Genomic DNA, 23,682 nt, shown 5'->3' on the forward strand with positions numbered 1-23,682 from the left:
GATTTAAGGTATACATGAAGCGGACCTATTTTTATGTTCAAGCTTATCGAGAATAAAGCAACTAACTCTTTGAGAAAATTTATCTTTCAGTGCGGAGAAACATCAATTTTGTCATTTTCATTAGAATTCGCTTTGTTATAAGTATTGAGTTTTCATGTTTTCAGAGAATTGTACGGTTTATGGATTAGAGATTCTCTTGTAATTCTCCTACTTTTGTTTCTTTAAAATCAACCTGAATTTACCACAAACCTTTTACTTTTTTTGGTCAGAGCTGTAACGGGCACAAAAAGTAGCAGAATTCTCAGTAATTAATTGGCATAACTTCAGTCCATCATTAATCCACTATTTCTCGTGTGCACCGGACATGACGTTAGAGCTATTACCGGTTTTCGAGGGCTTATGAGTTGGCTGGTTCTACAAAACAAGCGAAGGACTCAAGCTAGCTTTCTTGCATGCCATGGTTCCTCAATTTATTCACCGAAATGCACAAATTTTGCTGAATTAAAGGTTCCTGTGAGCTACGATATTATCTTGACAACTTCGTATGATATGAAATTTCATGATATAAGATGTCGAATTTTGAATGCAACCCCACTATTGTTACTGTACAAAAGATTTTCTTTTCTTCATGGATCGGTAGCAACATAAGGATAAGATTGGTCCTGCTAGCAAAATGTAGATTAAATATTGCAATAAAGAAGAGATTGCGGCCAAATGGTGGAGATCTCTCCACCGAATGGTGGGCTCGTAGTGATTGTTTTGAGCCTTTCGGCGAGCTTCTGGCAAATGTGAGAGCCGCTGCTACCCACAAAAGTCACGGTGGTGTCTCCGGCCGCCGCACCCTCGGCGACTTTGTAGGCAGGCCACCAGCGACGATGGGCCTAACGGAAGTGTGGTCTATCTCTTTATGCGGGGACGCAGGTATGTGTTTCAGAATAGATATGTGCGGACTCGTGCATAAAGTTTCTATGCAGGCGTTAGTCCGCATAGAAATCAATATCTAAACTCCCGTGCGTCGTAAACAGAAAAGGCAACGGGATCCAATACTCGAATGGAGATGCTAAATATGCGGCCGGGAACATAAACTTTTTATGCGGACATAAATCTGCATAAAACTAAATATGCGGAAATCCACGCCAATATCCGCAGAGATGCAACTTTTGTTACAGTAGGAAATGGAGTAGCCCCTCCGCTCCGCCACCTCCGCCCCCCTCGCCCGCCGTCTCTCTCTCAGCCAGGCCGGCCATTGTCCCATGCCCAAAAGGAGATAAGCTTTTCCTTGATTTTTTTTTTTTTAATTTTTAAGGAAAAGGGATGAGATATACCTTACGACACAAATTCATCGATCCTATTTGCACGAAAAATAGTGCTGATTCAATTCATTAATCTGTTCGTGAAACTGATCTCTCACCTGATGCAACAAGTTGGAAAGCCAGAAGAAGAAGAAGATTTGAAGATGGTGAAGCTATATGTCTTTCCTTTTTTTATTTCTTTTTTCATTTCTGTGTTTTTTTGGTTACATAAGCTATATGTTTTCATCAAATGATTGAATAATATCAGATATAGAGTGCCATCTTGCTTGTAAGGGTACTGCAGATAGACCTTGAGTTAGAAACGTAGACTCACACACACAAATGAGCTTTCCTTAACAAGTTCAGTCGCCTCTAGCTGACAATGAAAAGAGAAATGAAGCAATATTCTGAAAAGATGGTCAAGGATTCAGTAGAGCTCTTACCTCCATCTGGACTCCATATTTGAGAGCAACTCACTCATCAAATGAGGAACGAAAGATAGAGGAAACCTCTCCCCATCAAACTAAATAGGAAAGGAAACGAAGGAAAATTTGAAGACAGAGAAGTTATATGATGGTCCTTTTCAATTGATTTTATAAATAACATGGCAACCAAAGCCTTGCTTTTATTTAAAGAGAGAGTGTCGAGGCCAGTCAGGGCCAGGGCTACCAAGGAGAAGATGTTCATTGTTCCTGTTCTTTAGTTACAATTTAAAACCATCATCATGGCTTTAGCTGACTATTTGTTGTAGGCAGGTTCTAAATTACCATCCTAAAATTTAGTTGTCCTTGATGGATTGTTCATTCAAGTTAAATTGCTTGGGTTTCAGTGTTCCATACACAGATGTGATTGACAGTGTTATCAGGCAGAAGCAGCATCAAAAGGATTGTAATTATCTTTGGTGACACTGTCATCAGTGCTTGCTTATTATCAATGAACCTGTTAGATGATGCTTCTGGCAACAATACTTTGTGTGTTTGGAATGAAAGAAATAACTGCATTTTCCTCAATAGATGGTCCCTCTGCTAATTTTGTAATCATCAGATGTATGAACCTTTTAAATAATTGGTCCTTGCTTTGTTCTGTCGAAGAGATGCCGGGTTCGCCAAGTTTGGGAGAAATCCAAAACTCTACATCTACATCCTGAAGTTCCAGTGAGAAACTCAGCAGTTGGAGTTTCTCTCTCCCAGGGAAGCTGATTTCTAAGCATTCTGGAGCATCTGCCTCTTGTTCAGATTTGATGCACTTTTTGATCATCCTACTTTATGGAGATGTTCGCTGTTACTGATTGCTACCACATCCAATCTCAGTTGAGGTTGTTTCATGTGTCTCAACTGATATCAAGCTGTCATTTTGCTTCCAAATAAAATCTCCTTCTTACTGGTTCTGGAAGTGTATTTTCCTGACAAACTTCAGCTGTAAAATACTATCATATATGATATAACCCATATGTTGTCATTTAGATGCGAATATTTCAACCGTATGTCTGCAATTTGAGATTGTACATCTTAAGTAACATCGACATCAATCAAAAAATCAGAAAAACAAAACTCCACTACAACAAATCAAATTTGCTTCTGACACGATATCATATGATCAATTCATGGAACTCGATGAGATCGCAGAGTTTATCTCCTCTATACATCTACCCAGCAGAAACAAAATTATATCACACACATTGAACCACGCAGTTCATACTAGCATGCTTGTGTCCATTTAAATGATAGTATAGAAACGACCCGAGAACCTATGAACAGAATTCTAAAACTCTTGGAGCAGCTAAAAGGAAAAAGTCTCCATGGACAAAACAAAAGAAATGGAGAAAATAAGACATCAAAACCTTCAGAGTTCACTGCCTAAAACCCAACCAGTTCTGCGAAACCAACTAGTGCCAATGTCATTGACAGAAGACCATGAAATCAACCAAAACCATCAACTACTAAATTCTGCAGGCTATAACCATAACCATCTAGCTTGCATATTATGCTTCGGCTGCAAAATCTATAACCTTTTCGAGCACTCGATCGAGCCGATAAAAAAGCAACAATCAATTAAAAAGTATGTGAATGAAATTTGTCACAGAAGTAAATGCTGAACATGTCATCAACGAGATGAACAAGAGATGGACTACCAAGAACAGGATCAGTCAAATCAAATCTAGTCATGATATTTATCTGGCTTAGAATCTAAATTTAATCAAATCAAACCACAAACACCCCATGGTCCGCTCCAAATAGACCTATGATAAAATCCTTAAAACTTGCAGTAGGCTGTTGGCTTTGTCGAGCGATCCAGAAGTCCCTACATTTGTAGCATCTGTAGTTGATGAGCTCATTTTCTTAGACCTGTCTATCAGACGGGGAGCCGGGTTATAGGCCGTTTATGGCAAAGTGGGTGGGAACTAATTTACACTCAAAGATGATCTTGTGATGGTCTTCTCTGAAGTCTGAGATAAGCTCATCGGCCTAGAGACTTGGCCCAAATCTGCAAGTGAGTTAAGCGGGATAACTACTGCTTGAATGCTGTATTTCCATTAGCACTATCTCCAGTTGCAGGGAACTACCATGGTAGGTAACCAACCAGGAAAAATTTCAATTGTTTTAGACTTTTGTGGCTTCAACTTGTAATTATCTGTGGCATGACTAAATTGCAACATCCAAACTGCCTTTTGCATGCCTAGAGTAAACGAAGAAAGCCAAATTCTCTAACTAAATTTATCATTCACATGCCTTAGGTCTATGCTATGTGCTCTTCTCTCTAGATGCCAAATTTTCATACCTTTCTTGGGTTTAGATTTTACCATTTCTAATAAGTAATAAGGGAAGATCAAGGTTTTCAAAAACAAAGATATTGGTTAACTAGATGGGCGACTATGATGGAACTAAGGTTTTGATTTTTTTTTTTTTTTTAGTTGAGATGGAAGATGATAAAATTTGAAAAGATTTTAAATTTTTGGAATTTGAAGATATCAAACTTTCAGCTTTTTAAAGAATCCAAAAAAAAAATCCTAAGATTTATTGATTTATATTATTTAAGATAATAAAGGTAGAAATTTTCTCAAAAGACAAAAAATAAGCACATTTGTTTGTCTCTAGATGGGATCACAACCGTCCATTTTTTTAGATATGCATTTTCCGTTGTTTTTCTCTGTTGTGAAGATAGATGTACCCGATGATGATTGACGGCAGATCTTTAGGATGCCCCTTATATTTATCCTCGTGCACTTCACTGTAAAAGGGGAGGCTCCATTCCTTTCAACTTTTTTTTTTGGTAAGCTGGTGTGTTCATACAATGCAAGTATGAATACAACCTACGAAAATCAGAAAAAAAAAAATATCTCGAAAGGGCACCGGCAAAACAAATCCTTAATCCAGCTACCACCTTCGGAGTGGTCAGCAACATAACTCACAATCCAGTTGACGGTGCTGTTTGTCTTCATGATAAATGTGCCTAATGTCCACAACAGCACACCCTGTTGACAAAAAATAGATTTCACAAACAAGTGGGTTGGAAGTCGTAGCTCTTCCCACCCTCAAATCCAGATGACCACCGTAGTTGAAACCCTCACCACCACTAACCGGTCAGCCTCAAGATGAAGCCTCACAAAAGAAATGCCCTCCAGACAGCTTGCAGCTCCACAGCGGGTACAGTAGTCCCACAGAGACCGACCCTACTAGCCGCTATGCACCTGAATTTAGGGCTCCTAATGACAAAATAGTACCACCACAACCACCGGTTACACTACTATCGAAATTGATCTTGAGGAAGCCGGGCATAGGAGTTCATAGGTAATAAAAATCATGCAAGGTGCTACAAGAGCAGTAGATGAGTCCTAGACACCCAACCTCATTAAAGTTGGCCCAAACGATGATACCTTCAGAATCTCAACAGCTTGGGAGCACGTCCTTTCCAGCACAAACCTCACCGACAACCATCTTGCTTCAAAGAGACCAGTGTTTCAGACAAGCCAAATAGGATAAACAACATAAGCTGCCTAATGCTAATAGATCTCATAGCCTTGGACTCCACACTCTGCCGAAGGGCCTCTAGAAAAAATTGGCTTGACCTCTCTCCAAGCATCGCCATCGAAAGGAGGCTAGCTAACTGTCATATCCGAATAGTCCTCGGATAGAAGAACATGATATGCTCCATCGTCTCATCCTCCAGCCTGCAATAAGGATAGATAGATGGGATATCCATCCCTTGCACTCTCAACAAGGCTCTGGTAAAAAGCCAACTCCATGCAACTTTCAACATGAATTGACAAAATCTTGGATGAGCTCCAGCCTCCAACTCCAGAAGCATTCAATCTCCTAACTGGCTCCCCCTATACAGATCATAAAGGTCCTTGACCATCACCTTCATTGTGCTAGATGAATGCCAAACCTTAACATTCGGACCCTCAAGTAAGGAAATCGGTTGGGATAAGATCCTCTCGACCAAATGGCAACCAAAAAGCTAGATCACTGCTTGCTCATTCTAGCTCCTCCCATCTAATTGGAACAGATCACAAACACTCAGAGTCTCATCTACCTCTGAGCTAATGAAGGTAGGCCAATGAGCAAGCGGAATATCAGCCACCTACTGATCCGGACAACATCAATCATTCGACTGTCACCACTACCAGACTGATCTGAGCCAATACATCAGAGAGGTAGGTGCAAATCTCCTTTTGCATAAAGATGCTCCTCCAATCGCTTGTTGGGAATAGTGTCCCAAAGCCAATCGTCAGCCTGTTGACGGTTGTGCTCCTTTTGTATTAGTACATGAATTATAAATAAATAAAAATTATTTTGATATTTTTTCATCACAAATGTTTCATCTTCTAATGAACTCCTGTGTTGTGGTGAAGTCCTTAGGACTATTTAGACTCGACAAAGGAGGATTTGTCGCTTAGTCCTTAAACATGTTTGCGACTAAATGATACGTTGTTACCAAGGACGACAATGTTTATCGAGCATAGGTCGTTGTGTGCCATATGGGTTGGTTGTCCTCATAACCAAAGAGTGTGGAGACACTGGTATGGCATATAGGTGAGATGTAATGGTACATCTGCACTGAACGTGACCAACTCCGGAGCTATTTCTGCTGTCAAGATTTGCTCCGATGGGATATGGGTATAAATATCCCTCCGACCTGAGACCGCCACGGTGACTTGCAAGCAACTCACTGCACTTAGGCACTGGAATACCTGAATTTCTAATTCAATGACGGAAGGCTGCTGGGTGTAGTCAAGTACTTGACTTGTCGGTGCGTGTGTCAAGATGGGATTGACCACTCCAGTTTAGGAGCTGTGTACAGTCGTGTTTCAATTTAGCAAAACCTTGGCCAGGGTAGTCCTAGTGAGGAGTCACAGGACTAATTGAGTTGAGCACGATTCAGATGATATCATCAGGGTTGACAGTTTAACCCTGAGTCGTCCTAAACACAGGGGTTAAAAAGGATGAATTATACGGTAACCATATTCACGTAGGTTCTGAATGTTGCGATTGTGATTATTCGATCTATCCAGTCGTCGGGTACCATTGCTAGATGGTCACTTCGATTAGTACAGGAATTGGTTCCTGTGCTACCGGCTTAGGTTCGACCTGCGGGGTCACACACATTAGTGGTTCCTTTCTGATCAGATGGCTGATTATGAGTCTTATATGTCTGGGACTCTATGATTGAGAATTAGGATTCTCTGATCATGAGTTTCACACATTTTGGGTACCGGGGTCAAAATTTTGAATTTGAAATTTGAACTCTTTGATCAGGGTTTCATATCGATGGTCTCTGATGCCTGATTGCCCATCGGATTTGGACTCAATATTTATGAGAGGTTTAATTAGTGATTTGATCGCTAATTAACTCAATTTGATTGAGTAATTATTTTTGGATCAAGTCCAATTGAATTGGATTCAGTTTGGATTGACCCGATTAGGTTAAATGTTGACCTAATCGCTAAGGTAGTTTAGTCCCTGATTTGATCAGGGGTTAGGTTTAGTTAATTCCTGATTTGATTAGAATTTTATTGAGTCTAATTAAGCCTAATTAAGTTATATTTAATTTATTCTAATTGTGCTTAACCTATTTAGATTAGGTTGGCTCAATTAGGTTCAAACCACCTTGACTTTTCTCCCTGCGCCACCTCACTTCTTCTGTGCATATTTAAATTCACGAGAAGCAACTTCTCATGAATTTTCTCCACGCAGAAGCCATCCCACGCCCACCCTTGTGTGCCAAATATCTGGATAAAAATAAGTTGGTTGGCCATTCAAATTTAAAAAAAAGTTTGAATTTGAATGAGCAACCAACTAATCCATGCGCCATGGTCTTATCTTGTGCGCCCCATATTTTACACGAGAAAATATTTTTCATATAAACTCTCCATGCACAAATCAGCTCACGCCCCTTCTCTTCTCACGCACAAGTGGATAGGGATGAGTTGGTTTTGCATTTGAATTCAAATTTGATTTGAATTCAAATGTGCAACCACTTATCTTTATCCTCTCACGTGGATAAGACACGTTCGACGTTGTTTTAAAAAGAGGAGAAAGGTGGGACGTGCGTAGAAATTTTAGGAGAGAAACTTTGGGGCGTGAGAAAAGTTTGTGCGCAAGGTGAAGGTCCAAAACCTTCCGAGAGAAAAAGAAAGAAAAGAAAGAAAATTGAGCGCAGGGTTTCTAGTGTGTACCCTAAGGTTTCTACCTAGGGTTTGGAAAGTGAGATTGGTGTGCCACGAGTGTCGTGAGTCCACCAAATTTTAGGGAGAGATCCATAAACCTCTCAAGCAACTGTGCAAATGATCCAGAGCATCCGAGGAGTCGGCACACATTGATCGAAGGAGTTCGATCAACATCTGCCATCAAAAGGGTGAAATCACGAACTAGCATTCGTGAGGAGCTGATCAGACGGGAGCTTCGTGTGGACGATCTGCAGAGGCCAGATATTTATGTGGCTGTGACGTGATGATCAGAGCTCTCCGACGGTGATCAGATTGCGATGATCGACTACCCACAAAAAGTGATGTATTCTGAACACAGTACTGTAAAAGGTTTACTGATTCAAATTTGAATTTCAAATTTAAATGCATGCTATTGTATCATATTTAGATCCTAGTGTAGGGTTAATTAGTATTAATTAATGAGATTAATTAATAATTTTACTGTAAAATAATAATTTTGAAAAAATTTTAAAATTATCATTTTGCCCATGCACTAAATTTTCACTGCAAATGGTATCAAAGCATGGTTCTAGAATATGATATACATATGCATGCGTAGATTAAGGTGTAATCTATAAGTTTAAATTTGAAATTCAAAATTCAAAATTCGAGCTCAAGTGCAAGAGGTATGGGTATGTCTATTTAATGAAGCATAAGTCGGAATCATTTGAAATGTTCAAACTATTCCGAAATGAGGTAGAAAAACAAACTGAGATGTGTATTAAAACTCTTCGATCTGATCGAGGAGGTGAATACATTGCCAATGAGTTTCTGACGTATCTAGGGAAGAATAAGATTCTCTCTCAGTGGACTCATCTTGGAACACCACAGCATAATGGTGTGTCTGAAAGGAGGAATCGGACCCTGTTAGACATGGTTCGATCCATGATGGGGTTTGCTGGTCTGTCGATCTTCCTCTGGGGATATGCGCTCGAATTGGCTTGTTACCTTCTAAATAGAGTTTCGAATAAGTCTGTAGCCAAAACGCCATATGAGATATGGATAGGACGTAAGCCAGTACTCTCGCACCTTAGAGTTTGGGAGTGTCCGGTTTATGTTAAACGTTTAATTACAGACAAGCTTGGATCTAGGTCTGACAAGTGTAATTTTATAGGGTATCCAAAAGAGACCAAAGGGTATTATTTCTACCTTGCTGATGAGCAAAAGATGTTTGTCAGCCTTAAGGCAATTTTTTTTTAGAAAAGGAGTTCCTTAGTGAAAAAAAACTGTTGCCTCTCAGGTCGAACTTGACGAAGTTCGACAGGTGAAAAAACCGACACATGTTACTGAACCTGAACCGGATTTGATTAGATCAAATCTGGAGCCCATTGATTATGCACCCTTAAGGCGGTCTGGTAGAGTACCACATCAACCGAACAGATACTATGATTTCTTGGTCCGGGATGGAGATCCTTTCGAACTTGATGAAAATGATGAGGATCCGATCACCTACATGGATGCAATGCAGAGACCTGACTCTGAGAAATGGCTAGAGGCCATGAAATCCGAAATGGAGTCCATGAAGGTCAACGATGTGTGGACATTGGTTGACCCACCCGAAGGAGTAAAATCCATAGGATGTAAGTGGGTCTTCAAAAGGAAGAGGGGCGCAGACGGAAAGGTGGAGACCTATAAAGCCCGTCTGGTTGCCAAGGGATATCGTCAATATTATGGTATAGACTATGATGAGACGTTTTCTCCTGTGGCAATGCTCAAATCCATTCGGATTATGCTTGCGATAGCTGCCCATCTGGACTATGAAATCTGACAGATGGATGTGAAGACAGCTTTCCTAAACGGAGAGCTGGACGAAGAGGTGTATATGATACAACCTGAAGGGTTCACATTCACAGATGAGTCTAAGGTGTGCAAGCTACAGAGGTCCATTTATGGACTTAAGCAGGCATCTCGGAGTTGGAACATACGTTTTGATAGGACGATCAAAACGTATGGCTTCGTTAAGAACGGAGAAGAGCCCTGCATTTATAAGTGGGCTAATGGTCCAGTAGTAGTATTTCTTGTATTGTATGTAGATGACATTCTCTTAATCGAGAATGATGTCCCTGCATTACAGGGAATAAATATTTGGCTATCGTCACAGTTTTTCATGAAGGATCTGGGAGAAGCTTCCTACATCCTAGGGATGAGGATCTATAGGGATAGATCCAAAAAGTTACTTGGCTTATCCCAGTCCACGTACATTGATACTATGCTGAAAAGGTTCAGCATGAAAAATTTCAAGAAAGACTATCTACCGATAGGCCATGAAATTTTTCTCTCAAAGAGGGATTGTCCGACAACACCTCAAGAGAGAGAGCGTATGGGTAAGATTCCATATGCTTCGACAGTGGGATCTATCATGTACGCCATGACATGTACACGACCAGATGTGGCATACTCACTAGGGGTAGTGAGTAGATACCAATCTGATCCAAGAGAGAATCACTGGAAGGTTGTTAAAACCATCCTGAAGTATTTAAGAAATACTAAGGACCAGTGGCTTATGGCTTATATATGGTGAATCGGATTTGAGACTTATAGGGTTTACAGACTCTAGTTTTCAGTCTGATCGCGATGATAGCAAGAGTGTGTCAGGATTTATTTTTACCCTTAATGGTGGGGCTGTCTGCTGCAAGAGTTCCAAGCAGCACACTGTGGCTGATTCAGTATGCGAGGCAGAGTATATTGCTGCATCAGATGCTGCCAAAGAAGTGGTGTGGCTGAGAAAATTCATCACCGAGCTCGGAGTAGCACCCTCCCTTGTTGGTCCAGTTCTGCTCTACTGCGACAGCTCTGGAGCCATTGCTCAAGCGAAGGAACCAAAGGCACACCAGCGGACGAAGCATATTCTGCGCCGCTACCATCTCATCCGGGAGATCGTGGATCGAGGTGACGTTGATCTTCAGAAGATCGACGGGAAGGAGAACCTGGCCGACCCATTCACTAAAGCCATTGCGGTGAAGGAGTTCAACGACTACAAGTCGAAGATGGGTATTAGATACTGCACTGATAGGCTTTAGACCAAGTGAGAGATTGTTGGAAATAGTGTCCCAAAGTCAATCGTCAGCCTGTTGACGGTTGTGCTCCTTTTATATTAGTACATGAATTATAAATAAATAAAAATTATTTTGATATTTTTTCATCACAAATATTTCATCTTCTAATGAACTCCTGTGTTGTGGTGAAGTCTTTAAGACTATTTAGACTCGACAAAGGAGGATTTGTCGCTTAGTCCTTAAACATGTTCGCAACCAAATGATACGTTGTTACCAAGGACGACAATGTTTATCGAGCATAGGTCGTTGTGTGACATATGGGTTGGTTGTCCTCATGACCAAAGAGTGTGGAGACACTGGTATGGTATACAGGTAAGATGTAATGGTACATCTGCACTGAACGTGACCAACTCCGGAGCTATTTCTGCTGTCAAGATTTGCTCCGATGGGATATGGGTATAAATGTCCCTCCGACCTGAGACCGCCACGGTGACTTGCAAGCAACTCACTGCACTTAGGCACTGGACTACCTGAATTTCTAATTCAATGACGGAAGGCTGCTGGGTGTAGTCAAGTACTTGACTTGTCGGTGCATGTGTCAAGATGGGATTGACCACTCCAGTTTAGGAGCTGTGTACAGTCGTGTTTTAATTTAGCAAAATTTTGGCCAGGGTAGTCCTAGTGAGGAGTCACAGGATTAATTGAGTTGAGCACGATTCGGATGATATCATCAGGGTTGACAGTTTAACCCTGAGTCGTCCTAAACACAGGGGTCAAAAGGGAAGAATTATATGGTAACCATATTCACGTAGATTTTGAATATTGCGATTGCGATTATTCGATCTATCCGATCGTCGGGTACCATTGCTAGATGGTCACTTCGATTAGTACAGGAATTGGTACCTGTGCTACCGACTTAGGTTCGAACCTGCGGGGTCACACACATTAGTGGTTCCTTTCTGATCAGATGGCTGATTATGAGTCTTATGTGTCTGGGACTCTATGATTGAGAATTAGGATTCTCTGATCATGAGTTCCACACATTTTGGGTACCGGGGTCAAAATTTTGAATTTTAAATTTTGAATTTGAAATTTGAACTCTTTGATCAGGGTTTCATATCGATGGTCTCTGATGCCTGATTGCCCATCGAATTTGGACTCAATATTTATGAGAGGTTTACTTAGTGATTTGATCGCTAATTAACTCAATTTGATTGAGTAATTATTTTTGGATCAAGTCCAATTGAATTGGATTCAGTTTGGATTGACCCGATTAGGTTAAATGTTGACCTAATCGCTAAGGTGGTTTAGTCCCTGATTTGATCAGGGGTTAGGTTTAGTTAATTCCTGATTTGATTAAAATTTTATTGAGTCTAATTAAGCCTAATTAAGTTGGATTTAATTTATTCTAATTGTGCTTAACCTATTTAGATTAGGTTGGCTCAATTAGGTTCAAACCACCTTGACTTTTCTCCCTGCGCCACCTCACTTCTTCTGTGCATATTTAAATTCACGAGAAGCAACTTCTCGTGAATTTTTTCCACGAAGAAGCCATCCCACGCCCACCCTTGTGTGCTAAATATCTGGATAAAAATAAGTTGGTTGGCCATTCAAATTCAAAAGAAAGTTTGAATTTGAATGAGCAACCAACTAATCCATGCGCCATGGTCTTATCTTGTGCGCCCCATATTTTACACGAGAAAATATTTCTCGTGTAAACTCTCCACGCACAAATCAACTCACGCCCCTTCTCTTCTCACGCACAAGTGGATAGGGATGAGTTGGTTTTGCATTTGAATTCAAATTTGATTTGAATTCAAATGTGCAACCACTTATCTTTATCCTCTCACGCGGATAAGACACGTTCGACATTGTTTTAAAAAGAGGAGAAAGGTGGGACGTGCGTAAAAATTTTAGGAGAGAAACTTTGGGGTGTGAGAAAAGTTTGTGCGCAAGGTGAAGGTCCAAAACCTTCCGAGAGAAAAAGAAAGAAAAGAAAGAAAATTGAGCGCAGGGTTTCTAGTGTGTACCCTAGGATTTCTACCTAGGGTTTGGGAAGTGAGATTGGTGTGCCACGAGTGTCGTGAGTCCACCAAATTTCAGGGAGAGATCCATCAGCCTCTCAAGCAATCGTGCAAATGATCCAGAGTATTTGAGGAGTCGGCACACATTGATCGAAAGAGTTCGATCAACATCTGCCATCAAAAGGGTGAAATCACGAACTAGCATTCGTGAGGAGCTGATCAGACGGGAGCTTCGTGTGGATGATCCGCAGAGGCCAGACATTTATGTGACTGCGACGTGATGATCAGAGTCCCCCGACGGTGATCAGATTGCAGTGATCGACTACCCGCAAAAGGTGATGTGTTCTGAACACAGTACTGTAAAAGGTTTACTGATTCAAATTTGAATTTCAAATTTAAATGCATGCTGTTGTATCATATTTAGATCCTAGTGTAGGGTTAATTAGTATTAATTAATGAGATTAATTAATAATTTCACTGTAAAATAATAATTTTAAAAAAATTTTAAAATTACCATTTTGCCCCTGTACTATATTTTTGCTGCATCGCTAACAATAGCTCCCTCCAAAGTCCCCTGATTGTATCTAGCTAGTATTATTATGCTCCATAGGTCATCCAATTGAATCAAAAATCTCGCAGCATTCTTAACAATTAAAGCCTCTTAATGAATCAAGAGAAAATAAATACCTAGCCCTCCTCCCTAGCTAGATGCCAGACAACATCCCATACGAGAAGATGTACACCTCTACTGCCACTGTATGAGTCCTAGAGAATCTCTGAAAAGCTGCTCGAGCTTCGAAAGAGAAGATCTTAGCATAATGTGTGAGATCGCATGTAAACAAGGATAGCACTAAGCATTGATCTCACCAAGGTGACCCTGATCATCATCGACATAGCTTTGGACTGCCAACCCCTTAGGAGCTCCCTAATCATGGCCTCCATCTGCCTATAGTCAGTCCTCTGAAGCCTCTGCTTGATGATAGGCATCCCTATGTAATGTAAGGCCTGATCTACTTCGTGATGTCAAAAGCCTTCAAATCATCTGTCTGTAAGAAATCCTGATCTTCAGACCGAAGTAAACTATAGACTTGAGAAAATTCATTTTCTAGCCTGATGCCACATAGTAATCCTCCAAAACCCTCTTGAAGACTATCTCATTCTGGACAGTAGCCCAGTCCATTAAAAGATATTTATTTGCAAAGAGCAAGTGTGAGATCAACTAAAACCCTAGGGCTGGCATATAGGGCTTTAAGGCACAACCTAAGATTGCTACTCGCAATTCTATAGAAAGCATAATAGCACAAAAAATGAAAAGATACGGGGAGAGAGGGCAATCTTGGTAAAGACTGACCGTCCAGTAGAAGAAATCTATTAGAGTTTCATTGATCAGGATGGCAAAAGAAGGAGCATGCACATACCCTCTAATCCAGCTAATCCAACTCCTATGAAATGTGAAGCTCTCCAGGGCCTGATAAAGAAAGTCCTTGCATGCCTGATCGTAATCTTACTCCATATCAAGCTTAACAGCCATGAGACACCTGTAGGCTGAAGCTTTACGAAGATTATGCATAAACTTCTATGCAATTAGCATGTTTATCGAACATGCTGTGCCCTCTGACAAAGGCACCGGACAATCAACCAAGGAAGAGTGGGCTTCATCTTGCTGACCAAAATCTTGGCATAGGTCTTGCACAAAGTGGTACACAGACTGATAGGTCTAAAGTGGCTCGACTTAGATGCATCCTGTCTTTTTAAGAGCAAGACAACAAAGATCCTCTTCTAAGCCAATGGCATGCATCTAGTGGCGAAGAATAACTAAATGGCCTCCAACACCTCATCACAATCAATAGCCTAGTAACACCTAAAGAATAATAGAGGGAATCCATGAGGACCAAGGACTTTATCCTCTGCCAAAGCCCAAACCACCTCCTGAATCTTCTCTCCAGATACAGGACTAATCAAGGCCGTGTCCTCTTCATCCGACATCAGGCTAATAAGAGGAGGGCATAGGAGCAATCCCTAGCCTCCAATATTGGCAGTCCACCTCGATCTGAAGAAGCTGAAGATTTTCTACCTGACCCTATCCTCACTATCAGTCCATTGTCCCCAGTGCTCCTCAACCTCCGCATCCGGTCCCTCTATCTTCTAATGATAGTGATCTAATAAAAGAATCTGATATTCTGATTTTTCTACCTTAGTCATTGGATCTTAGATTTCTGCTATCATAGCACCTCTTGCTACCTTAATAAATAATGGTGAAGAGATAAGCTAGCCCGAAGATTGCTTAGGTCATCCATTGAGAGGCTCCTATCCCTGTCCTCTCTTTTCTACAATATAGTGATCAAAGACTCAATCTCCTTCGCCTTTTGAAAATATCCCCAACTTTTATATAGTTCCACCTTGAGATCCTTCACCTCATCAATTCAAGCTGTTGGTGACTGGATGTATGGCATCACCCGCACCGGCAACCTTCAAATCTCCCGCATAATGTCCCATGAATGAGCATAAGACAATCGAAATTTCTCAAGTCAGAATGAGCTCTGATGAGAAAAATTTGAGTTAGTAGAGAGCAAAACTGAACAATGGTCGGAGGCAATCCTTGAAAGGTGGCAAATCTTATAATTAGAGAACTGTTAGATCTGGTTGCCAATGACCAGAGCGCTATCGATATGCTCTCAAACCCTCATTCTGTCCCGGCGATTATTGCACCAAGTGAATCTGAAACCTAAGAAATACTAGTCAATCAACTCCTTCCTCAAAATAAACTCTCAGAACTCTTTGGATTCAATGATATCTGAGAAGGCCCTACCCTTTTTCTTCTTCTTAAGTCCATCAATATAATTGAAATCACTAGCTACAAGAAAAGGCAATCCATGATCCATCATTTTGGAGACCTCCCACAACACCCTCCTCTGTTTGTAGTTAGGACCGGCATAGATACCAGACAAAATCCAAAAAATTTTATTTATTTCAAAAATGATCACTACAATTTGCATGTTACAATTATGCATTACATCAACATTTGCAAAACTAGTTCTCCATACAATAATAATTCTTGCATCCAGGCTGCACGATTCGATGGTATAAAAATCCTAAGATGCCAGAAAATGATGCTACATCCTCTTGAGGCTCCTACCATGCCAATTGGGTCTCAAGCAAGACATAAAGATCCGACCAATGTTAGTATATCAACCTCATATAAATGGAGGCAAACGAGAGCTTCTCTACCTCCGACACATTCTAAACAAGGATCTTCGTCGGTGAGAGATGGCTTGAGTGAGTCCCACACCTTGCCTTCCGATATGGCCCTTGGGTTCATCCATCTTGCTCCCTATAGGCCCAGCCCGTCATTTATAGCCCTCAATACCGCCCTTATTTGGGCCACCGCCAAATTGTGTCCCCCTTGGTCCAAGCGGCCCGGTCCAGCATTATTCCTCCCATCTCCATCGCGCACGGCATTAGAAACCCCCCCGTCCCCGTCCACCAACGGAGCCAAACACGCAATCGGTCCTCGATATTCCTGTTCTCCTACGTTGCTCTCTCCTCTTCTCTTCTCTGTGCTCCCGGGGGCGAGATGGCGGCGGGCGGAAAGGTCTCCTTCAAGATCACTCTCACCTCCGATCCCAAGCTCCCCTTCAAAGTGTAAGCCTCTTTTTCTCTCTCTCGTTGATCATTTCTTCGATCGCGGGGTTTTCTTTTCACTGTTTAATCCGTCGATTTCATCTCAGTTTCAGTGTCCCGGAGGCGGCGCCCTTCACTGCGGTGCTGAAATTCGCCGCGGAAGAGTTCAAGGTCCCTCCTCAGACCAGCGCCATCATCACCGACGGTATGATCTATCCTTCGTCTCGTTTTAGGTTTTGACCGCGGGTGTTCTTGATGTGGATCTGTTGATTCGAGAGTCAGCATTAGAAGAAAGAATTTGATTTGTCGCATAATAGCGTGATGCCGTGAGATTAATTGGATTTGGGGGTTTCTTTTTATGATTTTGTGTGGATTTAGGCTGGATTTTCTTGGACTATTCTTGGTTCTGGTATTTTACATTTAAATCCTCTGGATAATCACGACCAGATGAGATTCCGTTGTAAAAATTGGATTTTTGGCGGAAAGTGTGATACAAAATGTCCACACTGAATGTTGAATTTTATGGATTTTTTGGGTTCTCCTTAGAATTGTAATTTGCCCACCTCATCTCTTGTGTTATCTTTTTAGAGATTTAAATTAAACAACATAAGGTTTTTCTACCTGCATCCGTTGTCTACGTTCGAGAAAATTTGTCTATATTTTTTCTTTTTTTAACAGTTTCTCGAAGTTGTATCTGAATATTATCCTGTTTCGTTTATCTTGTGCAGATGGCGTGGGTATTAACCCACAGCAAAGTGCAGGTACGCCTTTGTGATCTTTGGCGTTATTTTTGGTATATAACATGAATGTTCTTTTCAAGCGTGTTATGATCTTCTGATTCTTGAGTTATGGAAAATAAATGTGTGATATGTGACATTGATTTGAAGTAATACTTAGCTTTACTGTCATGATGATATCATGCATATATGTTTTGATTGACATCATCTTCAGTACAAGGGATTGTTCCATTTGACTTATCTAAGCTATTTTGATTTATGAGGGTTCAGCTGTCTCCCTGACTCATATCCTTTGCACTGACCACTGACTGAACTCTACTCTGTTAAAAGGACTAGAATAATAAATCTTTCATTTGAAGTTGGAATTATCATCTCGGGTGGTGATGGATGGTGTAATAAGTTTGTTTTCTGTTCATAGGAACTAGAGTTAATGACCCAGTAGGTCAGGTTGCAGGGTTGAAAGATGCTGATATGAGTCATCCATAATAGTTCTTTAGTTAGGCTTGTGTGATGTATCTGGCTTTAATTGAGATGCTCTGTTTGTGCTTTGAGTTCCTTTTTTTGTCTATAAATATGTGAAGTCAATTACTTTAGGGCCATGGATTCAGAAAATCACGAAAATAGGATTGTACAATTGGTACTAGGCTCTTTTGATGTGAAACTAGGATCGATTTAGATGGCAATATGATGAAAGCATGCATACAGGTAAGTATCTGCTATACAAGTGGTACTGACAGTATCGTACTGATCTTACCAGTGCGTATTGATGATTTTTCATTCTTTGTCATGCTTTTCATTTTGGTACGTAATGTTGGTATCGGTACCATACCATTTTGGTGGGAAAAAAAGGTTCGGGTTCAGCACTGGTATCTAAAACCTTGTTTAGGCTTTGTCAAGACAAGTATTTTATAAATTTATGGATTGAAGGAGGAGGTCAATGGTATCTTGTCAGGCAAACCTCTTCGATTCATGTCCTTTGATTTGGAAAATGAACAACAAATTGAAATTTAAGTAGCTTTGATATTTTGCCATAAGAGTTTTTGAGCAGTTTCATAAATCTGTGTGCCATATCCTAAAATTATTAGAGATTAATATTATTTTTTGTTATATTTATCTCATACCAACGACTGTTTATAAGCCAATTTGCAGGTCAAAGTCGTCAAATTGAAATGGCGAACTTTGGATGATTATTGGCAACAACAATCGTGCAATTCTCTGTGCCTCTCAGATATCTTTATTTGAAGATGGCCTCGAACAAATTGCTACATTCTGATTCCCCTTATTTTGTTTTTCATATTTTCTTAAATTTTAGCAAATCAAGAAGCCAATTTCACAGCAAAGTTGTCAAACTAAAATGGCAATACTTTGGATAAAGCTTGGCAAGAGTAATGGTGCAATTTTCCATCCCTCTCAATTATATCTGTTTGAAGATGACCCTGAACAAATTGCTATATTCTAATTCCTGTTAGAGTACATGTTTCTGCAATATCATGTGGAAGAGATTTTCATCTGAGATATATTTTTGAAATCAGACATGAATTGATTATTATTTTAAGAAATTTTCTATCCTGTGTTTGGAAGATCTTTTTGGGTCGTCTTAGGTTTATGAAAATCTTTTCTCTCATTGGGAAAATTGTTGCAACACTTGAAGGTTAGCAGTGTTGGCAATTTCAAAAATGGTTTCGAATGTATCTCTAAACTTCTAGCTCTTTGCTGAAGCTGCTATATATTTCCATTTTGGCTTGCCTAAGTATTTTCATTGCGTGCAAGTTTGGCAGATTACTGGAATCATGTCCTTTGCACTATCACTAACTACACTCAGACTGCAATAGCTAATCAACTAGAGGGAACATGTCTTCATTGCACCTCAGTCAGTCCTTGAATGTCTAATTAGTTAAGGTACTGTCTACTGTGTGATCCCTTTTTTGTCCCAATAGCTATTGTTTGAAAAGGATTCATGCGGCCAACTCCAACTAATTTGGGTTTAAGGCTTAGTTGAGTTGAGAATTGTTAAAACTGCTTGGGGTTTCTCACCCTCAGGAAGTAATCATCAATGCAAATGAGTTTGTTGAGTGCCTAACGGTGTTAATTCTTCTGGTCAATTCTTGCATTCTAGTCTCCTGTCAGTTGCTTGTGGTAACAGAGGCTCTGATTATTAGGGTTCCTTTCTCGTCTTCCTTTAGAAATGTGAATGTGTACCAAACCATTAGAACATCTTATCTCGAGTTCTAGGAATTATGAGGTTGTAAGGGTGAAAGTGAATCGCATCTGTTCAGATCCATTTTCGTATCCAAATATATCTGGATATAAATAAAAAAAAATTTCAGCATCCCACTAATATTCATATTCGTATGCATATCCGTTAAAGAAAAATGAATGTGAATATGGATAGACAACTGTTTGATTCGTATCCGAATATCCGATTCTGTTTGTAACCCTATTTAATTTTATATAGCACTCATGAACTTTTAAGAGAAATATGTAACTACATTAACATTCTATTAACTTAATCCAGTTAATAATATCTTTGATCTTGTGGTCATAAAGCTTAATTATCTGACTTGTATCCGTATTTTTACATCCATGCTTTCAGTATCCGATTTTTTATCCGTCTCTGTTTAAAACAAGTATGGATATAAGTTTTTATATATGACTAATATCCGTATCCATATATGTATTCGTCAAACAAAACAAATATAAATATAAATATGTCGATATCTGATCCATATCCGATCTGATTTCAGCCCTATGAGGTTGACAACTTTGGGGCATAATTAGGTTAAGCGTTTTGATATTTGCAAATTCCAGAGGGAAGTTCTGCTTAATAATTTTCTTTTAATCATGTCCTTTAATTTGACTGAGAAGGTTCATAAGTTTTAGTACCTTTTATGTCTAAAAGTTGCTTGAGACTAATGGATGTACAAAAACCTTATTCTCTTTTCTATAAATTGTTTTACAATTCCAGAACATTAATAAGCCAATTTGCAGAACAAAGTTGCCTGATTGAAGTGGCATATACTTTGGATGAAGGTTGGCAATTACAGTTTGCATTTCTCCATGCCTCTCAAATTTGTTTGAAGATGGCCTCGAACAAATTGCAACATTCTGATTCCTCTGATGTTGTTTCCAAATTTTGTTGTTATTTTAAAAAATTCACAAGCCAATTTCATAGCAAAGTCATCAAATTGAAATGGCGAATACTTTGGGTAAATGTTGGCAATAATAGTTATGCCACTTTCTGTCCCTCTCAAATTTTTGTCTGTTTGAAGATGGCCTCAAACAAGTTGCTATACTGCAATTCTCGTCTGAGTACATAAGCTTTGAAATCAATCATGGATCGAAGATCCGTCTAAAAAGAAAAATCTTTATATCCTTTCTCTGAACATCATTTCAGGGTTCTCATAAGCTTCTGAACATCCATTATTAATTTCTTTTCATTGAGCATCCTTTTGTTTTTTCCCTCTATCTGCTTTGAAGATGGTCAAAAACATTGCTGCATTCTTACTTCCATTTTAGCTTGCCTAAGCCATTTTTGATTCTTAGTTTATCAGACTGCTGAAGTGGCATCCTTTGTGCTAACACTAACTGAAATCCACTCTTGACTTCAAGTACTGATCAATTAAAGGAATATTACCACCGCTGCCAACCTTGCCAGCTGTCAAATAATTACTTGGCAAAAGGAACCCTGAGATCCTTCTATTTTTCCAGTGGATAGGCTTTGTTTGAAACACTTCAGAGTAGTTACTCTCAGGTGTTCTATATGGGTGCATTCATGCAGATAAATTTGTTTGCTGTTTGCTAGGATTAAGAGCTTGTCTGGCAGTAGGTCTGGTTGGAAATCCAGAACTGGTTAGATGTGTGTAGCATCAGAAATTCTGATAATCATGTTATTTTTGCTTGTAATCATGCCATTGTACCCAAACCAAATATATACATTTTGTAAGTGCTATAATTTCCTGGTATATAGGAGGTCAATAACTTTAAGGTTATGTTTAAGACAAGTATGTTATTAATTTGTGGAACAAAATGTTTGATGGTATGGGTATATTGTTCGATAATTTCCTTTTAAAACTTATCTTTTAATTTGAGGAATCAGTAATTTTCATATGTTGCATGTCATGAGTTATTTGGCTGTAGTTCTGAATGTGATTTAAGCAGGAGATGAGGGTGAATTTATAACATCTCTTGTAGGAATGACGATGGTTTAAAGGTTAGGATTTTAATTATTGCAATAAGTCCAGGATCATATCTTTTCAAATAAGAGTGGTGGAGCAGCTTCATAGGTTTTAGTGCTTATATATTTAAAAGTGTTTGAGATTTATTTTTGTTTAAACACTTACTCTTTTTATTTATGTTTTTCTTATAATTCAGAATTCTTTATGAGCCAATTTGCCATTTAAAGTTGTTCGTTTGAAATGTCAATTTCTTTGGATGCATGTTCACAATGGTAGTTGTGCATTTTTACCAGCCTGAAATCTCTTTAGTTTGAAGATGGTGTCGAACAAATTGCTAAATTCTGATTCCCCTTATTGACCTTTTATATTTTCTTGTGCTTTCGGAAAATTAATCAGCTGATTCCACAGCAAAGTCGCCTTATTGAAATGGCAAATACTTCAAAAGCTGGCAATAGTAGCTGTGCATTTTCCTGTTCCTCTCAATTTTTTCTGTTTGGAGATGACCTTGAACAATTTGCTATATTTTGTTCATGTTAAAGTATATAAACTCTTTTATAGTAGGTAAAGAACATTTTTTTCACGGACATCTATTTTTGAAATCACTGATTGTGAAAAGATCATTTTGAGGAAATCCATCATATGTAATCTTTGAAACATCATTTTAGGTTATTGGAAGATATGAGTGGGTCGTTAATGTTTTAAGGTTGAGATTGTTGAAAATTTCAAAATCTCTAAGTTGGGGATGGTCTCAGATGTTTGTTACATTCTTACTTTATTTTTAGCTTTTCAGTTGTTGTACCAAAAATAGGCCAAACAGTATTTGTCTTTCAGAATGTCAAATGAGAAATTATTTAAAGAACCTTGCAAAATGTGTTGCAGTCACTATAAATGATTCCATGCTTAAGTTCTTCCTAAATGGAAACCTAGCTACTTTCTTGATAGGAAGGAACCATGTTCCAAGTCTTAAATTCTTGTTTCCTGGCATCTTGGATTTTTGTGTTTTGCATAACTCATTGTTTTCGATGGTTCTGTAAAATGCATCTTTATATGTCCTAGAACAGATTTAATCTAATTGTATGTTCATTGACATCAAGTAGTTTGCTTTTTCTTGGAGAATGCTATTGTTTGATCCAATGTCAATAAGACAATATTGCTTCTCATATCATTTATTCCATGTCATTTTTTAGACCTAACCTTGATGTGTATGAGTTTTAGCTGCAGATATAAAATAACACATCAAATCAGCTTCTATGAGCCTGTGATAACATTTGCATGCAAAAACGCATGCTACATGCTTTGTCAAAAAGCTTGGGGGAATAATTTCTTTTATATTGCTAAATATCGAGCTTTAATTGTCTAGTTGGTTTTGTATTTAGTGCACGACAGATCATTTACATTACTTTAATGCTGCGAGTATAGTTTGTCATGGAATAGACCACAAGTTTTAAGAGATCAATTTTTGAACTTGGGTAGCCCCGATGTTGAACTACTTCATTTAAGCTGTTCTATTTGTTGTGTTGAAATTGTCAGTACCCGGATATGGGTAAGCATATTATCCGCTAAATAGGATGTTACCTTGTCTTTGTAGCCTGACTGAAGCATTGTATTTATCTCGACTGTGTTGGAGCACTTGGACAACAATCCTTTCTTTGAGTTTGATATCTAGAATGTGTAACATTTTGTCGATCTTAATTGCTCCATCAATTGTAAATTTTTATTGTCAGTCTCCTGATTTACAGTGGAAATTCATTTGCATTTTCGTTCCATTAATAATTATTTTTGTGTGATGTGCTATGCTTATGCAGGTAATGTATTTTTAAAACATGGCTCAGAGTTGCGTCTCATACCTCGCGACAGAGTTGGAGCTTCATCAACCTCCTAAATGTGCCCTTATCTTATTTCTTTTTTGCAAGCAAAGTTTGCATCTCCACATTGCTGTTAGATATTTTATGCTATCAAGATATTCTCTTCCTATACACCAGATGTGAGAAAATATTGGTGGGTATACTCGGCTTGTAGGATTTAAATAATTATTACTACTGCATTTATCGTTCACTTACATTGTGTCAGAATGTGTGGACTGTTCTGCTGTGCTGATGTAATTGACCAATAATAAGTGCGACTGAATCGA

General features: G+C 39.2%; 1 protein-coding gene and 5 non-coding genes across 6 annotated transcripts; all 6 read left to right on the top strand.

Annotated features, from left to right (window-relative positions):
- Positions 1-16,487: 16,487 nt before the first annotated feature.
- LOC105051939 (ubiquitin-fold modifier 1) lies at positions 16,488-23,606 on the top strand. The gene is made up of 4 exons (XM_010932589.3): positions 16,488-16,660; positions 16,747-16,844; positions 17,368-17,400; positions 23,357-23,606. The coding sequence occupies exons 1-4, from the start codon at positions 16,593-16,595 to the stop codon at positions 23,431-23,433; spliced, it is 276 nt and encodes a 91-aa protein (XP_010930891.1). The 5' UTR covers positions 16,488-16,592; the 3' UTR covers positions 23,434-23,606.
- On the top strand, positions 18,525-18,645 carry LOC114914537 (small nucleolar RNA snoR86). The gene has a single exon (XR_003801882.2). It is a non-coding gene; the product is annotated as a small nucleolar RNA snoR86 (small nucleolar RNA).
- Positions 18,710-18,831, top strand: LOC114914542 (small nucleolar RNA snoR86). Its single transcript, XR_003801887.2, has one exon. It is a non-coding gene; the product is annotated as a small nucleolar RNA snoR86 (small nucleolar RNA).
- Positions 20,364-20,481, top strand: LOC114914539 (small nucleolar RNA snoR86). Its single transcript, XR_003801884.1, has one exon. It is a non-coding gene; the product is annotated as a small nucleolar RNA snoR86 (small nucleolar RNA).
- LOC114914543 (small nucleolar RNA snoR86) lies at positions 20,546-20,670 on the top strand. Its single transcript, XR_003801888.2, has one exon. It is a non-coding gene; the product is annotated as a small nucleolar RNA snoR86 (small nucleolar RNA).
- LOC140851858 (small nucleolar RNA snoR86) lies at positions 21,957-22,075 on the top strand. The gene has a single exon (XR_012134615.1). It is a non-coding gene; the product is annotated as a small nucleolar RNA snoR86 (small nucleolar RNA).
- Positions 23,607-23,682: the final 76 nt, after the last annotated feature.

This window comes from Elaeis guineensis, chromosome 9 (assembly GCF_000442705.2).
Source record: "Elaeis guineensis isolate ETL-2024a chromosome 9, EG11, whole genome shotgun sequence".
Classification (NCBI taxonomy): domain Eukaryota; kingdom Viridiplantae; phylum Streptophyta; class Magnoliopsida; order Arecales; family Arecaceae; genus Elaeis; species Elaeis guineensis.

Coding starts and splice junctions, on each gene's coding strand:
- LOC105051939 (XM_010932589.3), top strand. CDS start 16,593: ATGGCGGCGGGCGGAAAGGTCTCCTTCAAGATCACTCTCACCTCCGAT. Junction 16,845..17,367: donor CAGCGCCATCATCACCGACG/GTATGATCTATC, acceptor TATCTTGTGCAG/ATGGCGTGGGTATTAACCCA. Junction 17,401..23,356: donor TAACCCACAGCAAAGTGCAG/GTACGCCTTTGT, acceptor ATGCTTATGCAG/GTAATGTATTTTTAAAACAT.